Source organism: Cricetulus griseus, chromosome 2 (assembly GCF_003668045.3).
Source record: "Cricetulus griseus strain 17A/GY chromosome 2, alternate assembly CriGri-PICRH-1.0, whole genome shotgun sequence".
NCBI lineage: Eukaryota > Metazoa > Chordata > Mammalia > Rodentia > Cricetidae > Cricetulus > Cricetulus griseus.
Window position 1 is genome coordinate 6,881,188 of NC_048595.1, and position 25,695 is coordinate 6,906,882.

General features: G+C 46.4%; 3 protein-coding genes, 1 long non-coding RNA gene and 1 other non-coding gene across 8 annotated transcripts in view; 4 read left to right on the forward strand and 1 right to left on the reverse strand.

Annotated features, from left to right (window-relative positions):
- On the reverse strand, nucleotides 1–11,386 carry Lzic (leucine zipper and CTNNBIP1 domain containing). Of its 2 annotated transcripts, none has more exons than XM_027398266.2 (7): nucleotides 11,253–11,386; nucleotides 9,993–10,101; nucleotides 8,635–8,770; nucleotides 8,160–8,258; nucleotides 4,976–5,071; nucleotides 4,550–4,631; nucleotides 1–2,049 (listed from the first exon to the last, which is right to left on the reverse strand). In XM_027398266.2, the coding sequence occupies exons 2-7, from the start codon at nucleotides 10,091–10,093 to the stop codon at nucleotides 1,991–1,993; spliced, it is 573 nt and encodes a 190-aa protein (XP_027254067.1). In that variant the 5' UTR covers nucleotides 10,094–10,101; nucleotides 11,253–11,386; the 3' UTR covers nucleotides 1–1,990. The 2 variants fall into 2 exon arrangements, with proteins under 2 accessions (XP_027254067.1, XP_027254068.1); XM_027398267.2 differs by lacking the exon at nucleotides 11,253–11,386 and adding an exon at nucleotides 10,853–11,199.
- On the forward strand, nucleotides 3,457–5,262 carry LOC118237760. The gene is made up of 2 exons (XR_004768115.1): nucleotides 3,457–3,733; nucleotides 4,902–5,262. It is a non-coding gene; the product is annotated as an uncharacterized LOC118237760 (long non-coding RNA).
- Nucleotides 10,802–11,947, forward strand: LOC118237759. Its single transcript, XM_035440944.1, has 3 exons — nucleotides 10,802–10,834; nucleotides 11,152–11,679; nucleotides 11,756–11,947. The coding sequence occupies exons 1-3, from the start codon at nucleotides 10,802–10,804 to the stop codon at nucleotides 11,945–11,947; spliced, it is 753 nt and encodes a 250-aa protein (XP_035296835.1).
- The window catches only part of Nmnat1 (nicotinamide nucleotide adenylyltransferase 1), a 25,671-nt gene continuing 11,515 nt past the window's right edge, over nucleotides 11,540–25,695 (forward strand). The window contains exons 1-2 of one of the 3 annotated variants that reach the window (XM_035439409.1): nucleotides 23,473–24,191; nucleotides 25,215–25,280. In XM_035439409.1, the coding sequence (XP_035295300.1) occupies nucleotides 24,167–24,191; nucleotides 25,215–25,280 (91 nt within the window). In that variant the 5' untranslated portion in view covers nucleotides 23,473–24,166. Of the gene's footprint in view, nucleotides 11,680–23,472; nucleotides 24,192–25,214; nucleotides 25,281–25,695 lie in introns of those variants that run through there. The other 2 variants (XM_027398265.2, XM_035439410.1) reach the window with 2 other exon arrangements.
- Nucleotides 23,260–23,402, forward strand: LOC113830871. Its single transcript, XR_003481859.1, has one exon. It is a non-coding gene; the product is annotated as a small nucleolar RNA SNORA79 (small nucleolar RNA).

The following is a 25,695-nucleotide window of genomic DNA, read 5'->3' on the forward strand; positions in this document are numbered from 1 at the left end:
CACAGCTAAACAAAACAGTATTTATACAGTGAAGTATTACTCAGCCATTAAAAAGGAATGAAGTCTTGAAGTGTGTTACAATGTGGGTTGGTCCTAAAAGTATTGCATGAAGTGAAGAAGCCAGATACATAACAAAACCACATCAGGCACCATCACACATCCGTTCATGCGAACTATCCAAAGAGGTAAGTCCACGGGAACAGGAGAGCGGATCCGTGGGTGCTGGGGGGCTGGCAGGAAGGAGTTTTGGAGTGATTGTTTACTAGATGGAGATTCTCCTGTGGGGGTGGGGGTGGGGAGGGGTGGAGGGTGAGGGATGGAATGTGGGGAATGACCAGGCACTAGGTTGGGAGCTGCACAGTCCTGTGAATGTACAAACAGCTACTGAATCTACATAGGAAACAGTGACCTCCATGCTAACAGGAATGTCATCTCTAGGAAACAGCGGTGGCACACACAGCACCCACCGTAGGTTACAGCGGGTGTCAGTCTTTCTTGGTGTGCTACACTTCATTGAGTGATGGCTAGGAGACAGCAAATGGAGACGGCCCCTTGGGAAGGCACAGCAGCATTCATCCGCAGTACCAGAGAAGAGTTTGAGCCTAGGACTCCAACACAGGGAGGGAGACCCTGTTTCAATTTTTCTTTTGTTTATTGAGTGTGCATGTGGGCACGCGTGCGGATGCCGGCACACACGTGGGCCATGGCACACATGTGGAGGTCAGGAGACGACTTGTAAGAGTCAATTCTCTTCCTTCCAGAGGGGGATCTAGGGATTAAACTCGGGTTATCAGGCTTGGCAGCAAGCACCTTTACCTACTGGACCATCCTGTTGGCCCAGAAACCCACCCCTCTCAAAAAAAAAAAATCCAAAAGACATTACAAGTTCCAAATAAGGCATTTACATAGCTGAGGTCCCCTAATTTGTCCAGTTGGCAAAGCACCTAGTAGATTTTAAGTGTATAAGATGCAGTGAAAATGTTTTAAATTTGTATAAAGTGCAAAGGGCGGGGGGGGGGGGGGGGGGGGGGAACACAGAAAGGAAGCCTGGGAAGGTTCGTGTGAGGACATGATTGTGTGTCTGCCCACGAAGAGTCACCGCTCTCTGGGAGAAACTTGCTTTCTTCCTAACTTAGTTTGTGTCTCACCCCGAACTGCACAGTTTATAGTAACTTACTGTTGCCACCCTCAGAGTTGGCAAGCGGTCACACCGAGAGGGCCTGGGGCCACCGTTTCCTATGGCTTCCCCACTGAGACAAGGCAGGAGGTTAAGTTACTTCAGGAGGCTCTCAACAGGGCCTCCCATTGTTGCTTGTTAGAAACCCAGAGACACAATGGGCCCCATTCATGCTGCCCACTCACAGGCTGGGAACAGCCCCTTAGTGTCCATTCAACTCTCAGTTAGGACACTGGATTTTCATAGATGCCAACTTGCATAAATACAAGTTAATTATTTTTTAAAAATTACAAACAAACAACAGTACAGAATAAGGAAATAAAACCAGGAGTCAGGACACCTGAGCCACAGCCACAGCTCTGTTCCCAGTGTGACTTTAGGCAGATCACATGCTCTTTCTACATCTCAGTTTCCTTGTGTGAAAATGAAAAGGTTTCTAAGATTCTACAGACACAGGAAGGCTAGTGACATCACCGTACCGGTCACCCAAAGCGTGCAGACAAGAATCAGACAGTCACTAGCTGACAGCTCTCAATCCTGTCAGCACTAAGACACAAGGCATCTTAGAAAACAACCCATAAGAATGAGTCCAGCAGGTCCCCTGTCCCCACAAGCCCAGGGTCATTTAAGGGATCCCGACACAGATAAGGACGAGGACCTTCCAGGATGAAGGACCTAAGCAGAAGCCACACCATGGTCATGTCACCTGCTCTTGGGCATTTTGAGACTCTCTATTTCTTTGCCTCCAAGTCCTCAGGATGAAAGCACCATGTGCAGTTAGGATGGGGCTTATGGAGCCAAACTGCTGCAATGTCATTTCTTGGCTTTTTCAACCTCAAACCCTGCCAGAGCAAGGACCTTATCTCCAGAGCCTAAGAAAAAGACACAAAATGAAAAGGTTAGTTCGAAGTATTTACAGTCCCAGGGAATGAGGGGACACACCATATAGATACAGAACAGAAATCGGATGCATTAACCCCTCCCTCCACGGCTGGCTGCCATCTGGATCCCCTTCCCTCTGCACAAACAATCCAGCTAGAAGAATGGCTTACTGGTGAGGATCCTAACTCGTCTCTAGGTTTGAAGGCAAATATGTAAAATCCTAACTTACTTTTACAGTAACATGTTAAAAGGCTGGGAGAGGCAGGCGGATCTCTGTGAGTTCGAGGGCAGCCTGGTCTCCAGAGCGTGTGCCAGGATAGGCTCCAAAGCTACACAGAGAAACCCTGGCTCCAAAAAACCAAAAAAAAAAAAAAAAAAAAAAAAAAAGCTATACAGTAACATGTTACTGAAAGGTATTTTAACACAATCGGCAGGAAAGCTGAGGGTACTGGGGCTGAGGATCTAGCTCAGCGGTTAAGAGTCTTTGCTAGACTACACAAGTCTGGTTCCCAGGGCACACATCAGTTCACAACTGTAACTCCTGTTGTAGGGGACCCAAAGCCTCTTATGGATTCCTAAGATACCATATACATATAAGCAAAAATACTCATACACGTACATTTTTAAAATAAATAATTTTTTAATTTCTTTCTTTGTATTATTTATTCATTTATTTATTTATTTATTTATTTTGGTTTTTTGAGACCGGGTTTCTCCTTAGCTTTGGAGCCTGTTCTGGAGCTCGCTCTGTAAACTAGGCTGGCCTTGAACTCACAGAGATCTACCTGTCTTTGCCTCCCAACTGCTGGGATTAAAGGAGTGCTCGACCACCACCCGGCTAATAAATATGTTTTAACAACAACAGAGGCAGAGGCAGGAGGATCTCTGTGAGTTCCAGGCCAGCCTGGTCTACAGAGAAACCCTGTCTCAGAAAAACAAAGAAAGAAAACAAAACAAAAAGGTAAGAGGGTCAGATGGTTCAGTAGTAAAGGCACCTGCCCTCGTGCTTGACAGCCGAGGTTTAATCCTAGGAACCACAATTCCTGCAAGCTGTTGTGTGACCTGCACACCTGCATTGTGGCATGTGCATCTGAGCACAGGTGAGTGCACACACACGCACGCACGCACGCACGCACGCACGCGCGCATCCAAATAAATTTTTCCTCCCAGAGACAGGATTTCTTTGTGTAGCCCTGGCTGTCCTGGAATTCTCTCTGTATACCAGGCTGGTCTTGAACTCATAGAGATCTGCCTTTCTCTGCCTCCTGAATGCTGGGATTAAAAGTGTGTACCACCACCATCACCACCTGGCTTAAGAGAAAAAAATCTAAAAGCACGTAATTTTTAAACATCTGTTTCTGTGGGTGGGTGTTTTGTCTCCACACACGGATGTGCGCCACGTGCATGCCTGGTGCCTACAGGCCGGAAGAGGCCATCAGTTCCCCTGGAACTGGTAGTGAGCTGCTGTGTGGCTGCTGGCACTGAAGCCAGGCCATCTGGAAGAGCAGCCAGTGCTCTGAACCCTCTTCCCAGCCCCATGGCATGTAATGTTCTGAAAATTCGTCTGTCTTACTCTATTTTTCATTTAGAGTACTGGAGCTAAGTGTCTGGTACACGCCCATGGTTCCGGTACTTGGAAGGTCAAGGCAGAGAGAGGCTGAGTTCAAGTCCCTGGTGAGAGCCTGCATGGGAAAGGGAGAAGAGTGGGAGGCTAGAAAGCCAGGCCAGGGATTAAGAATGAATAGTGTGGACCAGATCCCAGCACCCACAGCAGAAGGCTCACAAGCATCTTTAACTCCAGGTCCCAGGGATCTAAGGCTCCATTCTGTGGGTATCTGTACACACGTGTGTGTATATATACACACCACACACACAGAGATAAAAAAGAAATCTCTTTTTAGAATTAAAATAAAACCCATCTAAAGGATTTATGAAGAAAATAGCTCTGGGCAGGAGCGATGATGCAATGGTTAAGAGCACTGGCTGCTCTTCCAGAGGATCCAGATTAGGTCCCCAGCGCCCACATGGTAGCTCACCACCGCCTGCTAACTCAAGTTCCAGGGGATCCAGTGCTTTCATCTGGCCTCTCTGGGGACCTGCACCTATATGCATACACACACACACACACACACACACACACACACACACACACACACACACACACACACACACACAGAGAAAATTAAAAATAATTCTGTCACTTTAAACTCAAGGAGAGGTTGAGTTGTCTCAAGCGTGTTCTCTGTCAGCCAAGAGCTGGAGCAAAAGTCCCGTTTTCAAGAACAAATGCACGGGAGCCTGGGTTTGATCACATCACCAAAAAAAAAAAAAAAAAAAGGTATTTGTCCCTTAGACACCCTTTAACTCTTGGGAGTTCTTTTACTTTTCCTTAATAATCTATGTTTACTCAGAAAAAAAGAAAGACAGACAGAAGAGAAGGAGTGAAATTAAGCAAGAGGAGCTAAGGGGAGGGGAGGGAAAGGCACTCACCAAGGTCTGTGGAGACTTTCTCAAACTGGCTGAGTGCAGCGCCTGCGTTGGCTAACAGGAAGGCCTCATCATCTTCCCTCAGCTACAAGGTGAGACAAAGCACACAGAGTGAGTGCAGGGTTACAACAAGTCCTAGAGCCACAGCGAGGAAGTCTTAGGGGACAGACAAGGCTCAGCAGTTAAAAGCACATGGTAGCTCACAACCATCTAAAACTCCAGTTCCAGAGGACCCAATACTGTCTTCTGACATCCGTGGGCACCAGGCATCCATGTACATAGTACACATACATACAAGCAGACAAAACATTCACACACATAAAATAAACCTAAAAACAGTGTTTTGATTTCTTAGGACTCCAGACTACATCAAGGGCAGCACGCTCCGCAACGAATGCTCTACCAGCTTAGCACAGCAAGTGTCAGGACCTTCTCTCCGAGCTTCCTGAGAGCAGTGAGGATCTCCACCTTCTGCTGCGTGTACAGGTCTCTTTCCAGCTTCCCCACCATCAGATCTCTGTCCATCTGCAAAGGACAACGCAAGGCATGTGCACATGAGCAAAAGCCATTCTGTGTAGGAAGCCCAGCTTTTCAGTCTGACTTCTTAAAACAAAACTATTTGGTTAATATCTAAAAAACTATACAAATAACCTGAAACATCATATACAAGTGCCACCAGGAAAGTTTTTGAAATTAAAAAAAAAAACTTGCCTTCATGTTTATGTGTGTGTGCATGTGTGTGCGTGTGCATGCGTGTGTGTGTGTGTGTGTGTGTGTGTGTGTGTGTGTGTGTGTGCGCGTGTGCGTGTGCTTGCTTATGTGTGTACAGGCATGTGCATGCCTGGGCATTTGTGTGAGGTCAGAGGGCCAGTTGTGGCAGTTGGTTCTCTCCTTCTGCCATGTGGCTCTGGGGATGGAAATCAAACTCAAAAGCGTTGATCCATCTTGCTGGCCTGCTACAGTTTGTACACTCCATTTTTGTTTTTCGAAACAAACTCTCAATGTAGTTCAGACTGACTTCAAAATATGGGGTTAACTCTGAATGCTAAGGCTACAAGCATGGGCCACCACCTCAGACCAGTTTTGATAAATTTTTAAACTATTATTATTATTTTGAATGTATGTGCATTTGTGTGTACATGTGTGTTGGGGTGTGTGCTTTCCATGGTGCACATGTGACGCTCAGAAGACAACTCTGTGGTGTCTGTTCCCCGCTTTCCCCTTGTCATGGGCTCCAGGGACCCCGCACGAACTGAGCCATCCTGCTGGCCCCTCAACCTGAATCCACAGCATAAACAGCTGTTAAGTTGTAAACTCTGAGGACACAGCTTCCACTGGACAAAAAACTGTTTTCTAAAAACTTTTACTTTTGTGGAGACAGAATTGTTTTCTTTACCTTTTCTTTTTAAATTTTAAGTGTTAATGTGTGTATTGTATGCATGTGAGCAGGCATGCCACAGCATGCACACAGAGGTCAGAGGACACAGAATCGGTTCTCTTATTCTACGTTTACGTGGGTTCTAGGGATTGAACTCAGGTCTTCAGGTTTTCTTTTTCTTTTTTTTTTTTTTAAAGATTTTATTTATTTATTATGTAGAAAACATTCTGCTTCCATGTATATCTGCACACCAGAAGATGGGCACCAGATCTCATAGCTGATGGTTGTGAGCCATGGTGTGGGTGCTGGGAATTGAACTCAGGACCTCTGGAAGAGCAGTCGGTGCTCTTAACCTCTGAGCCACCTCTCCAGCCCCTTATTATTTATTTTTTGAGACAGGGTCTCTTATGTTGTCCAGGCTGGCCTCAAATGATCTTCCTTCCTCTGGCTCCCAAGGAGCTGGGACTGCAGCCAGCTTCCAAGTGTGATCAAACTCACATGACAACCACAAGTAGAAACGGTCACAATCACCTTCTTACAGATAAGAAAACCAAGGTACAAGGTACAGGGGTGAATATAACAACTTGCCAAAGGTCGTGTGCCCCACCCTGTATGTACAGCAGGAACTCAAATCCAATTTATCTCATCTTTTTTCTTTTTATAATTTATTTATTCTTATTTTTTGTGCATTGGTGTTTTGCCTGCACGTGTGTCTGTGTGAGGGTGTTGAGTACCCTGGACTAGCGTTACTGAGGACTGTGAACTGTCACATGGATGCTGGGATTGAACCCTGGTCCTCTGGAAGAGCAGTCAGTGCTCCAGCTCCGTAACCGATCTCACCTTAATCTGTGATTTCCCCTCACATGTCTGTACGTGCTCCTGTGTGTATTCAAGTGTGTTTGGGTGAGGCCAGAGGTCAGTGTTAGGGTCTCTCACTGGCAAAGGCCCCAGGGACTGTGTGGTCTCTGTGTCCCCAGTGCTAGGACCACAGATGTGTGCTGCTCACCTGGCACTTTACCACCTGAGACATCTCCGTATTCCCTAAAGTTATTATTCTCTTACCATTCCACCGAATTGCTTGTAGACAGATATTACCTGTTAGCTCATAATTATATCCAAGTCCATAGACAGATCTCTGAAGTAACAAGTTTATAAAGATGCCTGACAGCAAATCAAAAAAGAGAGGGGAAAAAGAAGAAGAAAGGAAGAAAAGAATAGGCAGTGGTGGTGAAGCCTTTAATCCCACCACTCAGAAGGCAGAGGCAGGGGGATCTCTGTGAGTTCCAGGACAACCTGGCCTATAGCCAGGACTACATAGAGAAATCCTGTCTAGAAAAACAAGAAACAAAACAAAAAAGATGCTAAGCCGGGCCTTGGTGGCACACGCCTTTATTCCCAGCACTCAGGAGGCAGAGGCAGGTGATCTCTGTGAGTTCGAGACCAACCTGTTCTACAGAGTGAGTTCCAGGACAGCCTCCAAAGCCACAGAGAAACCCTGTCTCAAAATACCAAAAAAAGAAAAAGAAAAAGATGCTTAACAAGCAGGGGAACAGCTCAGTGGCTAAGAACTGTGTACTGTTCTTTCAGAGGATTCAAGTTAAATTCCCAGCACCCACACTGGGCAGCTCACAACCACCTGTGACTTCAGCTCCAGGGCATTTGATGCCTCTGTGGGCACACATGCACTTAAGTACACACTCATCATTTAAAACAACAGACAAATCTGAAAAAAAAAAAAAAAAGATTAAGTGTGCATACACAGAAGCAATGCTGACGCTAAATTCCAAATAGGATCTCAAAAAAGGGCCCCAGATGTAAAGGGCAAAATATTAAAGGTAGGAGCCAAGTAGAAGTGGTTGGAGGTGATTTAAATGGCCACATACTGCTCAAGAATTCACTTATTATTAATTATAATTGCCCAAGGTACAAGCTGTCAGAAAATTGAGAGCTGTGGCTCTAACACCAACTGAGCAAATTTTGTTTTGTTTTTCGAGACAGGGTTTCTCTGTGTAGCTTTGGAGCCTATCCTAGCACTCTCTCTGGAGACCAGGATGGCCTCGAACTCACAGAGATCCGCCTGCCTCTGCCTCCCCAGTGATGGGATTAAAGGTGTGTGCCACCAATGACAGGGTGACTGAGCAAATTTTAAACAGTATAATTTAGGCTAGTATAATAAATACAGTCACAGCCTAGGAAGAAAACCACAGTAACTGGATCAGCGTGAAGAAACTTTACCTCTGCTAACCTTGTCCGAAGTTGACCTGGTTGTTTCTTTGCAAACAATCTGATGACTTCAGGGGTTTTAAAGGCCTGGCTGATAGCTGCCTGAATAGCCTAGAAACAGAGAAATGCAAAAACTAACCAAAATATTCCACACAATTACATCTGCAATATTAGACCAATGAGTCCTAACTCATAGGTTTTCGTGCTTGAAATCGGTTTTCATTTGCCATTTCTGAACGTGATACTGGAGCCATATGAACACAACATCAAGAAGCTATCTCATAAACACAGTACCTTTTCTTTCTTTCATTCAAGTATTTACTTTTTGAGGTGTTAGGATATAATCTAGGGTCTTGTACATGCTACATAAGTACACTACCGCAGAGCTACATCCTCAGCCTTCAACGTGTCCGTTTTCTGTCTGAATTACACTCACAAACCAGAAGCAAACCATGCATAAAAGAATCAATCAGTAAATCCCTCTTACCAGCTGCATGCCACTGAGTTCATCCACCAAAGTCATATTTCCCGACATGATTTTCTTCAGGGAGTCGTGGAACTCGCTCAGCTGCTCCAAAGTTTCCTTCTTGGTTTCTTCATATTCATCAGTGTCAAGCTCCTCTCTGTAGCACAGGTCACATCACAGTGCGGAGAAACACACAAAAAGGCTAAGCATGGAACTCTCAGTACCTGGTCTAGAGCAAGGCCGAAGGGGACAGCAGCTGTAGTGGCACACATGTCTGCAGAGCTTGGCTACTGGCGTCTTCATTGTCTTTCCATGTGGCTAAACCCAGGGCCGGGAGCACGGCATTTCTTTCCCCTTGCCCCAAGTAATTTCTCCTGCTATGAGGCACACTTCAGGCACACAGTAACTTCTCTTTGAGAGATCAGTTATATAACCTCAGGCAAGGCATGAACAGAGCCAAACCTCAATCTGTCAGCAAAACTTCAGATAACTATAGTGCCTTTTCTTAGGGGCCCTACAGTAACATTAAATAGATGCTGTTAGCATCAGTCTCCTCAGCAGCAGGAAGCACCTTGTGCCCCCTGGGGACAAGCAGAGCAGCGCACCTGTCATCTGAATAAAAGGCTATTTTTATTCACCAAACAAGCTGTTTATTAAATATTTACTACAAGTTAACAACAGCTCCCCTGCCATAAATGGCGAAACACTGTAACACTGTATTGTGTCTCTTTCATTTTCATATTTACAACATACTTGTGAGGCTATTAAAACAATTAATAGTTTGTTTGTTTTCTTCTGCTTTATTGAATTGGGTCTCATATAGTCAGGCTGGCCTGGAACTCACCACGTAGTCAAGAAGGACCTTGAGCTTCGGATTCTCCTGCATCCACCTCCTGGGATTACAAGAGCATGTAAACCTCCCTCCCTTCCCCTCTTCTTTGATGCTGGGGATTGAGCTCAGGGCTTCTAGCATAGTAGGCACCCACCCGTCCACAGAGCCATGCCCTCGGCCCAATCATAGTATTCTGAGCAATTAGCCAGGGATTCATTCTAGGCAGAGATGTTTTAAATACTAAAGACAGAGTTAACTTTGTTATTTTCCAGGAGCTTACATATTTTAAGCCTTCCACATCCCAAGGTTTATGACTCCCAAGTCTGAGAAGTTTACTTCTCCAGCAGGCAAAATTCTGCGAAATACTATGGAGGGAACCAAAGTCTGTCTCTCTCTCTCTCTCTCTCTCTCTCTCTCTCTCTCTCTCTCTCTCTCTCTCACACACACACACACACACACACACACACACACACACACAGGTCTACAGCTACGGAGCTTGAACTCTCCCCATCAGAAACAGAGCAGCAACATATAATTACACCATTACCTGCATTCCTCCAGATCTTGTAATTGCTGCATCAGCCTATCCAGTTGTTCTTCTAAATTCTGCTTTAATTTGCTCGTCTCTGTCTTTCCTCTGGAAGCCATCTGAATCACTATTAGGAAGGATAAGCCCACGTGTAGCACACTGTATTTGGTTACTTAAAAAGAGGGGACATGCCAATGTAATTCAAAAGGAAGAAAATATAAAACAATTGGGGGGGTGGCAGCACACGCCTTTAATCCCAGCACTCAGGAGGCACAGGCAGGCAGGTCTCTAAGTTTGAGGCCAGCCTGGTGTACAGAATAAACTCCAGGACAGCCAGCACCACGCACAGAAACCCTGTCTCCAAAAACCAAACCAAACCAAAATAACAAAAACAAACCTGAGAAAAGACTGTACTATTTCTAGGATTACAAGTATATGCCAACATGCCTAGCCCTTTTCTTTTCTTTCTTTTCTGAAGAACAGGAGACTGAATCCCGGGCCTCATTTGTGCCTAGGCAAACACTCTACCATAAGATAAATCCCCTGCCCAATAAGTTATCACTGTTTAATAGACAAATCTATCTTCTTTAGGGGGGAATGGGAAGAACTAGCATGCTAGATTTGCACTCATCACCAAACCACATTCCCAAGCCTCAATACAGTCTCAAGAAGCAAAGTTATTCTGAATAAATTTCAGGGAATATAGAGGCTTAAGAAAAAAAAAAAAAAAAAAGCTTTTACCACAGGATACAGATTTAGGCCAGAAAGATTTAACTCACTGGCACCACCTAGTATTGAAGAGGTGCATTTTCTTCAAAACTGTAGAAATGGCTCTCAAATACTGCCACCCGGAGTGGAAGGTATTCATTCATGCTTACCGGGCTTCTCCAATTGCACAAACCGCCAGCTTTGGAAGCCTTGATGTCATCAATTTGAGGAAAGCATTAATTAATTGTTCACAGGGTTTGAAGTTTGAGGTTCAAACTTCAACCCTCCTAGGGGTGGAGTTGGCTAGACCAAGGGAAACTATTAAGTAGTTTTATTTGCTATGTGTGAACTTGGCCTCCGGCCGTCCAGATAACTTCCCTAACTCAAGTAGCCTGTAACTGAAACGCACTCTCCACTCCTAGGAAAACGTAAAAGAGGTCATTTAAGTCCTGGACTGTGCCGCCGGTAGCTTTTTCTGAGGTTTCCTCTGGTGAGGCCACAACACCCAGGGAACGCCCCGGGGAAAACTGTCAAACCCAGAATTACAAAAGGCAGGGGCAGGAACCACACCTTCTCGGGGCCGGAAGTGAGCGGCGCTCGACCCTGGACCACCGGGGACGGGATTAAGGAGCAGCGGCACCCTCGGCCGCCTATCTCCTCCTCGCGGAAGAACTCGAAGCTCCGGTCCGCAGATTCCGCCGGCCTGGGGGTCACCTGCTGCGGTGTTGGACCAGGAACCGGACGAACTCCTTCTGCCCTGGCGATCCCCGCCCGCCGCCGGCCTGAGTCAGGAGCCCAGCGTTTGGAACCAGGGGGCCGCCCCGCCCCGCTCCGTCGGCCCCGGCCGGGCGGACCACGTCGGAGGAGCACTTCCGCTGAACGCGCGCACTTCCGGCTGCGTGGAACCAATGAAAGCGCGGCCGCGGTGTCCCCTGCGCTGGTTTCCGGGCCGAGGTTGTCTGCCGGAGGACCGGGTCCGTTTGGCCTTCAGGGCCTGGTAAGCATCCCGGGGACCCGCGGTCCTAGGATACCCGCTTTGGGGTCGTCAGTCCGGTGGCCCTTCTTGTACCAAGCACGGGGGAATGCGCAGTGGCTGGGCCTCTAGAGTCCTTTGTAACGGTCCCCGAAGCCAGGGCTTCACAGTCAGCTCTTGCCCTTTGGTTCTCGCTCGGAACCAAAACGTCGGCAAATTTCCCTGTGACCTTGGTGCGGGTCAGTTCACGCCCTGGGGTGGCGTGGGGTTCCCCTCTGAAGAGGTGTCCTGAGAGCCGGCGCCCATGCTCTTAGGGGGACGTGGGTGCGAGGCAGTGGGGAAAAGGGGGGCTCTGTGAAGGACTCTCCCCTTTCCTCCTCAATTCTTTCCAAATCTGGGAAAGAGCAAACCACTTTCCTGAAAGCCAGTTGTCAAACCCTTTGAGAACTAGGAAAATATCCGCTGAATGGACTTTAAATGTTACCCGGGAACTGAGTGGAAAACTTTGGGGGTGATCCCGTCTTTCTGAAGAGGCAGTAATACAGCGAACCACAGGCCACCGGGTATTGAGGTGAACTTTGTCCAAAGACAGTATTGACATTTGCATTTCATTCCGACAGTACAGACTTCAAACTTGGATTATCATAGCTCTCTACGGGGTGTGTTGCTGCAGCCACTTTGCCTCGGTTTTGGGGGGTGTTGTTTTTCCAGTTGTAATTTGGAAATGGCGTTTCTAGCCAGCTATTCAGCCTACTTTACAAAAGTGCTTCCCGGTCAAGAGGGTGCCTCTTGTGTTGATGCAATTGACTTTAACTTTCGATGTGTGGTTGTGTATCAGCTTCCTAGATGAAGTGCACCAATGGGTAAGGGAACTTGGTTCTGGTGATACTAGAACAGCAGCCTGAATTATGGAAACCTTTCAGCCGAAAGCTTAAATTGGAAGGGGAGAGAGAGGAGGAGGAGGCCAACAGTAAGTGAGATTCTGGAAGCAAAGCTCAGTTGTAGCTTTGTTGCACAATGCCCTGGGTTTGAGCTCCAGCATCACATAAACCTGGGATGGTGGTCCACTCTGAGGTGGAGGCAGAAGGATCAGAAGTTTAGGGTCATTGTGGGCTCCACGGTGAGAACAGCCTATGAACATGAAACCCTGTCTTTTTTTTGGACAGTGTTTCTCTAGATAACAGTCCTGGCTGTCCTGGAGCTCACATTGTAGACCAGGCATGCCTCAAATGCACAGATCTGCCTGCTTCTACCTCCCAAGTGTTGGGATGGCATGGGATACCACTGAAAGCTGAAACCCTGTCTTAAAACAAAGTCCAAACATACAACAGCAATATAAATGAGTGCGATAGTCCACACCTGTAATTCCAGTACTTAGACTGCTAAGAGGCTACATGAGACCTTATCGTTAAAGAAAAGAAAAGAGGAAAAGAGACAGATTCAGAGCCAGGTATGGTGCTGCATGCCTTTAATCTCAGCACTCAGAAGGCGGAGGCAGGTGGATCTCTTGAGTTCAAGGCCAGCCTGCTCTATAAAGTGAGTTCCAGGACAGCTAGGGCTATATAGAGGCCCTGTCTCAGAGACAGAGACAGAGAGAGAGATTGAGGTTGCCGTTTGACAGAAAAAAGAATAGGCCTTAGGCGAGGGTTCCAGCTCAGTGATGGCGGGTATGTCAGCATGCGCACATCCTGGGTGCTGTCCCCAGAATGGGGTAAGGGGGTGGACAGAAACAAGGTCCTTCTGAACAGTACTCAAGTGGTTTGCATTTTTTTTTATTTTTCTAGTAGTCATATAGATGACAATTCTCAGAATTTTTTTCTAATGTAAACATGGGAAAGTGGCCAATTGATCTTGAGGGACAGGAAGTCACCACTATGCATCTGGGAGTTTTGTCCTTGCAAGAAAACAGGATAAGGGAAAAAGCACATTCCACACAGTGCTAACAGGACATGGAAGAGACAGTTTTACTTAGCTCTGGGTAGTAGGTTGTGAATTAGGGCTTGGAATCAATGTCCCATGTTGATTGAATTGTCCTCCCTTATCAGTGACAAAGTTAATGCCAAACAAACAAGAAAATGGAGTACCAGGACAGCCAGGACTTCACAGCAAGGCTCTGTCTCACAAGCAAAGCAAGAAAAGGGGCAAGCCTAGAGACACAAACGTTGGAAGGATTTGCTGAATGGACACTTGTTCACAGTGCACTTTCGTTATTTTGATTCTTGTTTATTTTTGAGACACAGTTTCACTGCCTGGAACTCTGTGTGTAGATTTGTTTTTGAGATAGGGTCTGGCCACCTGGAACTCTCTGTGTAGACCAGGCTAGCCTCTAACTCACTGGAATCCTCCTGCCTCTGCCTCCCAGACACTGGACTTAAGAGAGTACCCGAGGTAACATGCTCAGTTTTAGTGATGTCACAGTGTTCCTTTCAGGCATTGTTGCTGGTTTTAGTGTTCGTCATCTTAGCTGTGGAGGAGAGGCCCGGCCTTCTGTGCATTGCATTTGCTTCCTTTTTGTAGGTGACAGTCTGATTCTGCAGTTCTGGGCATGAGGCCGGGAGGGAATGAGGGAAGGACGAATGATGTGTTAGCAAAGTCATTGTGGAAGGTGGAACTAAGGAACACCACTTCAGAAGCCGGGATCCTAATTGGGAAGTGAAATAAATGCAGGGCATGACAGGAGGAGTTTAGGGGACTTCTGCTTGGACTTACTTAGTATGACAGCCGAGAGAATCAAGTAGGGACAGGTGGAGCCTGAGTGCTGGGAAGGACCACAAGCCAAAGGCTTTCTGGACATTTGGGCCACTTTTATTATTTAATTATGTGGCATTGGGGATTGAACCAAGAGCCCCACACCCAAGCCTACACCTCATGCTCATGTTGGACTTAGTAATTTCATTAATTTTTGAGGCAGTCTTCATATAGCCCCGCTTGGCCTTGAACTCAATGTGTAATGACATCGAACTCCTGATTTTTCTGTGTCCACCTCCCAAGGGTTACTACCCATCGTATTTCTGCAGTGCTGGGTGTTGAACCCAGAGCCCCCTTCATGCTAGACAAGTCCTGTATATCCCCAGTCCTGGGCCTCTTTTCTGTGTCCACCGACAGATAGCTTGTACCATTGTAAGTCTTGCATAATGGGTAAGAGTTTTGATTTTTAGAATTAACAGTGTTGCTCCAGTTGTCAGACCCTGGACAAGTTAATCAACCTCTCTAAGACCCAGTGTCTCCATTTGTAAGGTGGTGTGTTTGGTAATAGTTCCATCTCATTGTGTTTTCAGGGTTCCATGAGTGCAATGGAGATGCTTGCCATGTAGGAACATGTCAGTGGATGTTGCTGTTGTTCTTATCATGTTCATCGTCATTATTACAGTAATATAAGCTTAATGGGAACAGACACATTTAAGGAGAATGCGTAGCTGTATTGTCATTCAAAGAGAGGCACAAGAAAGAGTGGGGGGCAGGGTGCTGTAAGCAGGATCCAGTGCTTAAGATTTGCAACTCACTCTAGGTAACCACTGAGTTACCTTGTGAGATATATATATATATATATATATATATCCCAGATAGGATTTCATGTCCGTGGACGCCAACAATGTATTCTCATGTCTGGATCCCTTCCCAGTGTGTGAGATTTGTTCATGGGAACTGAATGGGCTATTTGTATGAGAGCTTAGAAGTTATTACTGAGCAAAATGCAGACAGTGGTGATCTGGCTTTCGAAGTTTCAGAGGGAAGATTATCAGGGCCATTTGTATGATATCCTCTCTTCTTTCTCTCTCTCTCTCTCTCTCTCTCTCTCTCTCTCTCTCTCTCTCTCTCCAGACAAGGTTTCTCTGTAGCTCTGGCTCTCATGCTTCTTCTCACTCTAACTCTGTAGACCAGGCTGTCCTGAACTCACAGAGATCTGCCTGCCTCTGCCTTCCGAGTGCTGGGATTAAAGGTGTGCGCCACCAAAGCCTGTCTAGTGTTTAAATTTTTAAAAGACTGAGAACTGGCCTATGCTTTGTATTATAATATTAGCATGAGACTTTGGGGACAAGAAATTGAAAGGTTATAGTTTAAAATGATGTATTTGTGTATCAAGTTGAAAAGGGGTCAAAGTGGGCTGGAGAGATGGCTCAGCAGTTAAGAGCACTGGCAGCTCTTCCAGAGGACCTGGGCTCAATTCCCAGCCACCACATGGTGGCTCACAACCATCCGTAATGAGATCTGGTGCCCTCTTCTGGCCTGTAGGGATACATGCAGACAGAACACTGTATACATAATAAATAAAGAAACGGTGGAAATAGAAGCAGACAACCACAACTAATCACTGGACTGAACTGGAATCCAGTTGCAGAGAAGAACGAGTGATGGGCAAAGGAGTCCAGACCAGGCTGGTGAAACCCACAGAAACAGCTGACCTGAACAACCAGGAGCTCTTGGTCCCCAGACTGATAGCTGGGATACCAGCATGGGACTGATCCAGACATCAGGAACATGGGTTTCAGTGAGGAGACTTTGGAAATCTACGGGACCTCCTATAGTAATTCAGTACTTATCCCTAGCATAGGTGTGGACTTTGGGAGCACAATCCACATAAAGGGATACTCCCTGGGCCAAGACACCCGGGGGTGGGCCTAAACCCTATCCCAAAGGATATGATAGACTCTGATGACCCCCTATGGAAGGCCTCACCCTCCCTGGGGAACAGAAAGGATAGGTGATAGGTAGGGTTTTAGTTGGGGAGTGGTGGTAGGGGAGGAGGGGAGGGAGTAGGAACTGGGATTGACATGTAAAACAATCTTGTTTCTAATTCAAATAAAAAAATAATAAAGTAGAAAAAACATGCCTAAGTTAGGACAAACATTCAAAACAAAAGAAAAACAAACAAACAAAAGAAATGGGGTAAAAGTTCATAGTCAGCTGTAACTGTTAACTGCCACAGCGTAGAGTCATCTGAAAGGAACAACTTGATTGAAGAATTGTATTGGCCTGTGGGCGTGTCAATGGGAGGCTGTCCTGTGCTGATAGAGGGCCCAGCCTACTAAGCAACACCATTCCCACCCAAGGTCCTGTGTGTATAAGGAAGCCAGCTTGGTATGAGCCATGGTTGAGCCAAAACGCATCGTTCCTCAGTAATTTCTGCCATGGTTAATCCAGCACATGGCATCCCTCAGTAATCTCTGCTTCAGGTCTTGCTTGAGCTCACGCTGAAACTTCCTTCTGTGACCCACTGACCTGGAAATAGAAGGCAAGTAAACTCTTCCTCCTCAAGTTGCTTTTGGTTGAAGTTTTTTGTAACAGTGATGGAATGAAACTCAGACACTTGGCTACAAAATAATTGGCTGTAATGATATGTAAGGTTGTTGTAATCCACAAAGAGGGTCTCTTTATCCAAAAACTCCCACAATGTAAAGAATCAATAAATTGATCTTGTGGAACGAACAGTCCGAGTTACTGTGTCCTTGTGAAGCTTCCTCTGCTGGTTTCTGCGGTCAGTGACTTCCCTTCGTTTATCCATCGTCCTTTCTGCAGCCGTCATCAGCACAGATCCTAACTTCACTGGACAGGAAACAGGTTTCTAGGAAGCCAATGCGGCAGTCTTGAGAGTTGTGGGAACCACACTCCTCCTTTGGATGGATTTGTTGGTGACGGCAATCCTGTGCTGTCCCTTGACCAATTCATCTCCTGCGTCTTCAGCCCTCATTCATGTTTAGAAGCAACTTCCTTCCTCGATGGCTGGTCTTGGCATGGTTCCTGTTGTGGCCCTGGTGTGGAACTGACGTTTCACGTAGAAATGGCAGCTCGGAGATAGTCTTGTGAGAGGCTTGACAGTAAGTGGTGGTGCTGCTGGAACAGGCTCAGTTTCTGGTCCAGGCATGTAAACTGAGGCAGGAGACCAGCAGGACTCATGGGCTAGCCTCAGACTATTGACTTAGCACCTGACCTTTTACAGGTCACTTTGGATAGGTAGATGAGCCCCATGCCAGAGAAAAGCACTGCGGACAAAACACAGGGTCTAATTAAAGTGAAGCAGAACTAGGGAGGAGGGTGCTTTAAAAAAAATTCTTCTCAGGAAGCTTCCTTCCCACTAGTGTCAACGACTGCAGACTCACAGCTGAGAGTAAGAGACACAGAAGGCTTCCATGACAAGCTCTCCTCTCCACCCTCCCGTCTCCACCCCACCCCACCCCAAAGAAGCCACTGAAAAGAACTCTTAAAAATTGTGGGAGGGATGCTGAAGTGTAGTTCCCCGCAGTTGATGGCTTGTGGCAGGGGTAGGGGTGGGGAGGGACTGTTTTCTTTAAGGGACTGGCCATTGGGAGTTTGACCATGCTCCATGAGTATAAGGGCAATGCATATTAGAGTTGGTATTTTTTTTTTTCTGGTTTTGGATGGAGGTCACAAGAGTGGGAGGGTGGACCTGGGAGGAGTGGAAAGTGAGTGTGTGATGGGAACATTATGTGAAATTCACAAATAATAAAATATTACATTGGAACGATTCCTTCAAAAGTTCATAAACATGGGAGCCACATATATAAAATAAAATCCTTGTTGGTCATATTCCCATTGTCTCCTCCCCTCCGTCATAACCCGCCTTCGCATTAAGCCCCCCCCACCTCCACGTCTCCTTTTGTTTTCAGTAGCCTAGAGGCTTTAATTAAGGTTCCTACATGACTTTCTATCTTTGTGTGTGTGTGATTGTGTGTGTGTGTATGTGTGTGTGTGTGTGTGACTGTGTGTGTGGTGTGTGTGTGACTGTGTATGTGTGTGGTGTGTGTGTGTGTGACTGTGTGTGTCTTTGTGTGTGTGTGACTATGTATGGTGTGTATGTCTGGTGTGTGTGTGTCTGTGTGGTGTGTCTGTGTGTCTGACTGGTGTGTGTGTGGCTGTGTGGTGTGTGTATGTGTGGGGGGTGGGGAAGCAAGAGCAACTTACGGTGGAATCTGACTCCCTCTCCACCAGCAACCACTAACGGCCTATAGCTCCCCAGGGAGGGGTGAGGCCCTATGGGCCCCTCCTCTGTCCATGATGATGGACTGTTGAGAAGCCCAGTCCTGTGAAGCTAACCACTGCAGCTGTGAAGAGCTCTAACTTTGAGACAGGGTTTCTCTGTTGTACACTTCCTGGAACTCACTATGTAGACCAGGCTAGCCTCAGACTCACAAAGATCCACCGGCCTCTGCTTCCTGAGTGCAGGTCTCGAGTTTCTCAGGTGGGCCAGGATCTGGTTGAACTATTGATCCTCCTACTGCCCCTTCTGGAGTGCCTGTCATTGCCAGCCTGTGTGCCACCACCTGGATGCATGCAGTGCTAGCGACTGAGCCCAGGGCCTCTGCTGTGCTGGGGCCAGCACTCTCCCCACTGAGCTGCATCCCCAAGATGCTTCCTATCCAACCCCAAGCCTCCCATTCCCGTTTTACTCTGCTGTCTCTGAGGGCTCTGCAGGAGAAGGAGCCGGGGCGGCTTACTTCACACTGATCTGTTAATTCTTGTCTTCTCCTGAGGGGTCTGCAGGAATCTAACCCTGATGGGAACTCGGGAAGTGTTTTTACTCACCCATGGATACCAGGCTGCCCACTGACAACAGCACAGATGAATAGTACAGTTCAGGGGTGGTTCTCTCCTGTAAGAGAAGCAAAAACACCATCAGGAACACCTTTGTTGTTTAGCCAGTGGTGTTTGGTTAGAGTTTTGTTTGACTTGTTGTTGTTGTTTGTTTTTCAAGACAGGGTATCACTATGTAACTCTGTCTGTCCTGAAACTCACTCGGTACACCAGGCTGGACAAAAACTAGCAGAGATCCGCCTGCCTCATACTCCCAGAGTGCTGGGATTAAAGGCATGGGCCACCACTGCCCTGCTGTGTTTGGGTTTTGATACAGTGTTTCTGTGTAGCCCAGGCTGACCCAGAACTTGCAATCCTCTATCTCCAAAGTTCTACCATTATGTGCACTTGTGCTACAGTAGTCTTGTAACATTTATTGTCTTCATTTGTTTCGTTTTGTTTTTCTAGACAAGGTTTCTCTGCATTGCTTTGGAGCCTATCCTGGAATTTGCTGTGTAGACCAGGATAGCCTCAAACTCACAGAGATCCGCCTGTCTCTGCCTCCTGAGCACTGGGATTAAAGGCATGCGCCACCAATTTATTGTCTTTAACATTTTCCAAAATATGTTTTTAGGGCCATGGAGATGGCTTAACGGGTGTGGTAGTTTGAATGTAATTGGCCCCCATAATCTCAGGGAGCAGAACTATTAGGAAGCGTGTCTTTGTTGGAGTGGGCATGGCCTTGTTAGAGGAAGTGTATCACTGTGGGGGCGGGCTTTGAGGTTTCCTATGCTCAGGATACTGCCCAGTGTCTCAGTTGACTTCCTGTTGCCTGCAAGACGCAGGACTTCAAGTGCTCCAGCACCACGTCTGCCTGTACATTGCCATGCTCCCCGCCATGATGATAATGGACTGAGCTGAAGCTGTCAGCTGCCACCCCAATTAAATTAAATTATGCCGTGGTCATGGTGTCTCTTGCCAGCAATAGAAAATGCCTCCAAACCTGATGAGCCAGGTCCAATACTGCGTGGCAGAAAGGGAACATCTGCTCTACAGTTGTCCTCTGACCTCCCATGCTTGCCGGGGCATCTGTTTCCAAATGCACATCGTGAACACACACACAATAATGACACACTCTTAAAGAATTTTTAGAAGATAAAATTCTACTAAAGTAGAATGCACCCACAATAAGAAAAATCTCAGGTTGAGTGTGGTGATGCATGCCTTTCATCCCAGCACTCTGGAGGCAGACGTAGGTATATCTCTGAGTTCTAGTCCAGCCAAGGCTACAAAGAGAGACTCTGTCTCAAAAAACAAGCAACAACAACAAGACTACCATCATCACCACCAACAACCAAAATGTCACGTGGGATGTTTTTTGGAACCTGCTGGCCTGGAACCTGCTGGCCTGGAACCCAGGTCTCATACATGCTAAGCATGTTCTCCACCAATGAGCTACATCTATGCTCTTTTAAAATATAGTTCTTTTTTTGTGCATGTATGTGCAATTCATGTGTGCATGAGGGCGTACCTGAATGTAGAGGCAGGAGGGTAGTCTCCGGTATCATCCTCAGGACTGCTGTGTGCCTTATGCTGTTAAAGACTAGACTGGCAGCCCTTGATTCCCAGGGATCTATCTGCTTGTCTTCGACTCCCCAACATTGGAATCACGTGTGCACCACCACACTGAGCTATGTGTTCTGAGGATCAAATCCAGGTCCTTGCATGTGAGGCAAATGCTTTATCAACTGAGCTCTCCCTCGGCCCCAGGACATTTTTGGACTTTTGTGCTGTGCGTCTGAAGATACCTCTGTCAGTATATTTCTTCCCTGGTAGTCTTCCCTGTCTGTATATTTCTATTTTCTGCATAAGCAGATAGGAAGTATTGGAAAGTGGTAGTTGTCTGCTTGTAGCCAAGCTTTCAGAGACAGATGAGCCTTTAAAATTTCTTAAAAACAAAACAAAGCTGGGTAGTGGTGGTGGCACATGGCTTTAATCATCCCAGCACACAGGAGGCAGAGGCAAGAAGATCGCTGAGTTTGAGGCTAGCCTGGTCTACAGAGCAAGTTTCAGAACAGCCAGGGAGGGCTACATAGAGAAACCTTGACTTGAAAAATCAAAGGGAAAAAAATACCAAAACCAGGACCGGTGAGAGTCACTGGGTAAGTGTTTGCCGCTGAGCCTCAGCCTGAATTGGATCCCTAAAGCCCACATAAAAGAAGAGAACCGGCACTCACAAGTTGTCCTCTGCCTCCCTCCAAATATTGTGGCATGCATGCAATCATCCACATAGATGCATTAATGTTTTAAGAAAGAAAGAAAAACATAGCCAGGCGGTGGTGGCATAAGCCTTTAGTCCCAGGACTCGGGAGGCAGAGGCAGGCAGATTTCTGTGAGTTCGAGACCAGCCTGGTCTACAAGAGCTAGTTCCAGGACAGCCTCCAAAGCCACACAGAGAAACCCTGTCTTGAAACACCCCTCCCCCCCCCAAAAAAAAGAAAAGAAAGAAAAACATACACAATCTGGTGCCAAGACTGTTAACAGCATGGTGCACACTCCTTCACCAAAAGACCCTACACCAAACACAGCGAACGTTGCTCTCAGAGCCTGGGGGGCTGGCTCCATCTGAGTGAGCAGTACGATGAGACCTGGAAGGACAGGATGGCAGTGCTATTAGGTTTCATTGGCTCAGAGGCACGCTCTTTTTCCTTGTTTTGTTTTGTATCATGGAACAGGCTCTTACTATTGTAGCTCAGGCTAGCCTCAAGCTCACAGTCTTCTTGCCTCCATCTTCAGAGTGTTGGGATTACAGGTGTGTACCACCGTGTCCAGCCTCAGAAACATCATCTCTTGTTCAACATGGTTTATTTTCGTATTTATTAAGAAGAGAGAGGTCAATCAAAATTGGGATCTGTGTGTGGACACAAGTACCACTGGGTATGTGTGGCAGAAGGTCAGAAGACAACTGTGGAGTCTCTTCTCTCCTTCTGCCTTTCACTTGGAATCTGGAATAGAACTCCAGTTGCCAGGCCTGCCCAGCAAGCACCTTTACCTGCTGAGCCAGCTTGCTGGCCCAACACTACTTACTGAATGAATAACTAAATCCAGAACTTTAGTATAACTATATAAACTGTTACAGGTCAGGCATGGTGGCCCATGTCTGTAATCCCAGCACTGAAGGCTGAGGGGCAGGAAGATTACCATGACTTTGAGGCTAGCTGGAATACACAGTGAATTCAAGACCATCCATCGCAAGAAACGGCCCACCCCACCCACTCCAGAAGAAAGAATGAGGAGGGGAAGAAAGGAGAAAAATGTGATTTATTTTACTAGATTTGGCCTTAGTTTCACATTCTGATTGTAGGATAACTATAAGGGTTGCTACCTAAGAAATTTAAAAGATTCTCTTCATTTAACATTTGGTTTTATTTTTAAAGATGGTGGCAAACCCAGGGCATCACACGTGCTAGGTGAACATTCTACCATTAATCTGCAACCCAGCCAACCATCAGGAGTTTTCAATGTGGTTTTTCTTGTGCGCCAGTCTGTGAACATCTGTAGAGCAGAAACCTCTTAGCCGCTTTTGTGCCCACAACCTGTATCTATCAGATAATAGACACCTGCTGGGTACTTACGGACAGCTCCACACCTACCGAGGGTGAAGAAGGTGAGGACGATATTGCTAGTCAAGTTGGCCAGGAGAGGCTGACTGCAGTGCCTCGAGGATCTGGGCCTGGAAAGCAATTCACAGGCTGGTGCCCTTCATCCACCACCCACTACACAGTCCTGTGTCTGAGGTACATCAGCCCCCTTCATGCCCCAGCTCTAACAATGGCTTCAAAACTAGGAAATGATGCTAGTTATAAGGTCCTAATCCTTATTTGATGGTTTGGTAAAAATACTTTGTAGAAATTCTGACCTTTGGGAGTAAAGAACTGTGCTGTGTGGGTACAAGCCTCCTGTGGTGGACTTGCATTGTGGAATTATCACCAGCTCACACCTTCTCTTTGTATCCTCATCAAGTCAGTTTTCTGATTTTTGTAGAACTTCCACATCTTTAAGATTGTAATTCTTTGATGACTGTTCCTCCTATTGCCTCTAGGCATGGCACTAGGATTTTAGGTCATCATAAATTAAAATTGGTTTTTTTCACTCAGAGAATATCAAGGTAATGGGATTATCTGTATATTCTCTGAAATTTGTGGGATCAAACAATTACAAAAAACAAAACACACACACACACAAATATTGTGACTCTTTATATTAAGTAAGTGGATTGTGCTTGCTTTGCTTCTCCAGTGAGGGTTATTAGTGAATGGTCTCTAGCCTCCACCATTGTTAGAGGACGGTCTCTAGCCTCAACCGTTGTTAGAGGACGGTCTCTAGCCTCCACTGTTGTTAGTGGATGGTCTCTAGCCTCCACTGTTGTTAGCGGATAGTCTCTAGCCTTCACCGTTGTTAGTGGGCAGTCTCTAGCCTCCCCTGTTGTTAGAGACGGTCTCTAGTTTCCATGACTAAGCACTAGCACTGAATCTGAATTGAACATCAGTTCAGAATCCAGTTGGTTGACTACTCAATTCTGCCCTCAGCTCTGCAGACATTAGCTGACGCTTAGGCCCTTGGGACTGTCCTCCCATGATGGAGACATTGGTGTCTTCACTGTCTCCCATTTAATGGCCTCTTACACTGGAAGTAAATATTGGTTAAAAGTTAATCCTAATCTGTCCAAATCTCTGCAACCTTCTCTTTACTGAGATTTTCAAGAATGCAAAGAGGTGGACTGGATGGCCACCAATAATAGGAGCAGAAACAATGGGGCAGGCAGCAGTTAATTGAGTAACAGGAATCTCAGGGAGCCCCCGCCCCAAACCCACAGGTAAGGCCTGTGAGACTCACCGCAGCAGCACATAGAACTGGAGCGTCAGGGTGCCGATCCCAAACAGGAACACCATCACCTGGCTGCACGGCACAGGGATACCTTATGACTTCACGGAACCACACTCAAGGTGTGTTTCACACTGATTAAATCACAGAGAGTTTTTTCACCCAGGCAGAAGAGAATTGCCATGCACTCCCCTGGCACTGCACCCTCCAATGAAACGTACCTGTTAACACCTAAGTGAAAAGCTACCAGCTGCCAGTATTCAGCTCTCTGGGAAATCTGTAGGATTGGATTCCTTTACCGTAATTAAGTTAATGTTAGGAAACAACACACAAGTAGTAGGAAGTATTAATTCAAAGTAAGCATAAATAGAAAAAAACTATAAAATGATTATTTGAATTGGATAAATATATTGAATATCTTATATGCATTATCTTATTTGATATTCACAAAGTTCGCCGGGCGTTGTGGAGCATGCCTTTAATCCCAGCACTCGGGAGGCAGAGGCAGGCGGATGTGAGTTCCAGGCCAGCCTGGTGTCCAGAGTGCCAGGATAGGCTCCAAAGCTACACAGAGAAACCCTGTCTCGAAAAACCAAATATCTATATATTTATTTACAAAGTTCTATAAAATAAGGACTATGTGTGCGCGCGCATGCGCCACACACACACACACACACACACACACACACACACACACACACACACACACACACACACACACACACACGCCCTGCCCTTTTCTTTTTTTATAGTAGGGTCTCACTAATTATTCATGGCTGGCCAGAAACTCCCAGTATAGACCAGGCTGGCCTTGAACTCACAGAAATCTGCCTGCTTCTGCCTTCTGTGTGCTGGGATTAAAGACAAGCACCATGGGGCTGGAGAGATGGCTCAGCGGTTAAGAGCACTGGCTGCTCTTTCAGAGGACACAGGTTCAATTCCCAGCACCCACATGGCAGCTCACAGCTGTCTGTTACTTCAGTTTCAGGGGATCTAACACCTTCACACCAATACACATAAAATAAAGTTAAATAAACTATTTTTTAAAAAAAGAAAGACAAGCACCATCACCCACCACAAGAGCCAGTGCACACACACACTTTTATTATTATTTTTTTAAGACTAAATCTTACTATGTTTCCCAGGTTCTGCTTGGACTCCTGGGCTAAAGCAATCCTCCTGCTTCAGCTTGCCTAGCCCTGGGACTAGAGGTACATGTCACTAAGACTTGGGTCCCATTTTAAAAATGCAGAAACCAGGGTTCAAGGACAAACAGCAGCAGTAAGTGAAACAGCTAGGATTCTCGCCCACACCCCTGGCAGCCTTGCCTGCTGTCAGGAGCCATACCAGAATCACTGTTGACTGCTGCAAATGTTAATCATTAAATAATAGTCCGCCTCCTCCCGCATTAGCTGTTTTTTTATTAATAGGGGTGAGGCCCAAAGGACTTCAGGGTGTTCATAGAAAATGGTTGTTGATACCTTCCAAATCTACACTATGTATAACAGCTGCAGCAGCTTCAGAACAAGGTGAGGGGTCAGGCTGAAAGTTACAACAGCGCGTCCTTTCAGAGGGTGGTGGTGAGAGGCGGTCTGGCCAGGCAGGTCGTTTAACTGTGGGCCAGCA

Coding starts and splice junctions, on each gene's coding strand:
- LOC118237759 (XM_035440944.1), top strand. CDS start 10,802: ATGGCTCTCAAATACTGCCACCCGGAGTGGAAG. Junction 10,835..11,151: donor ACTGCCACCCGGAGTGGAAG/GTATTCATTCAT, acceptor TGCCGCCGGTAG/CTTTTTCTGAGGTTTCCTCT. Junction 11,680..11,755: donor CGTTTGGCCTTCAGGGCCTG/GTAAGCATCCCG, acceptor TCTTGTACCAAG/CACGGGGGAATGCGCAGTGG.
- Lzic (XM_027398266.2), bottom strand. CDS start 10,093: ATGGCTTCCAGAGGAAAGACAGAGACGAGCAAATTAAAGCAGAATTTA. Junction 8,771..9,992: donor CAAGATCTGGAGGAATGCAG/GTAATGGTGTAA, acceptor CCTGTGCTACAG/AGAGGAGCTTGACACTGATG. Junction 2,050..4,549: donor GAAAGTCTCCACAGACCTTG/GTGAGTGCCTTT, acceptor TCTTTTTCTTAG/GCTCTGGAGATAAGGTCCTT.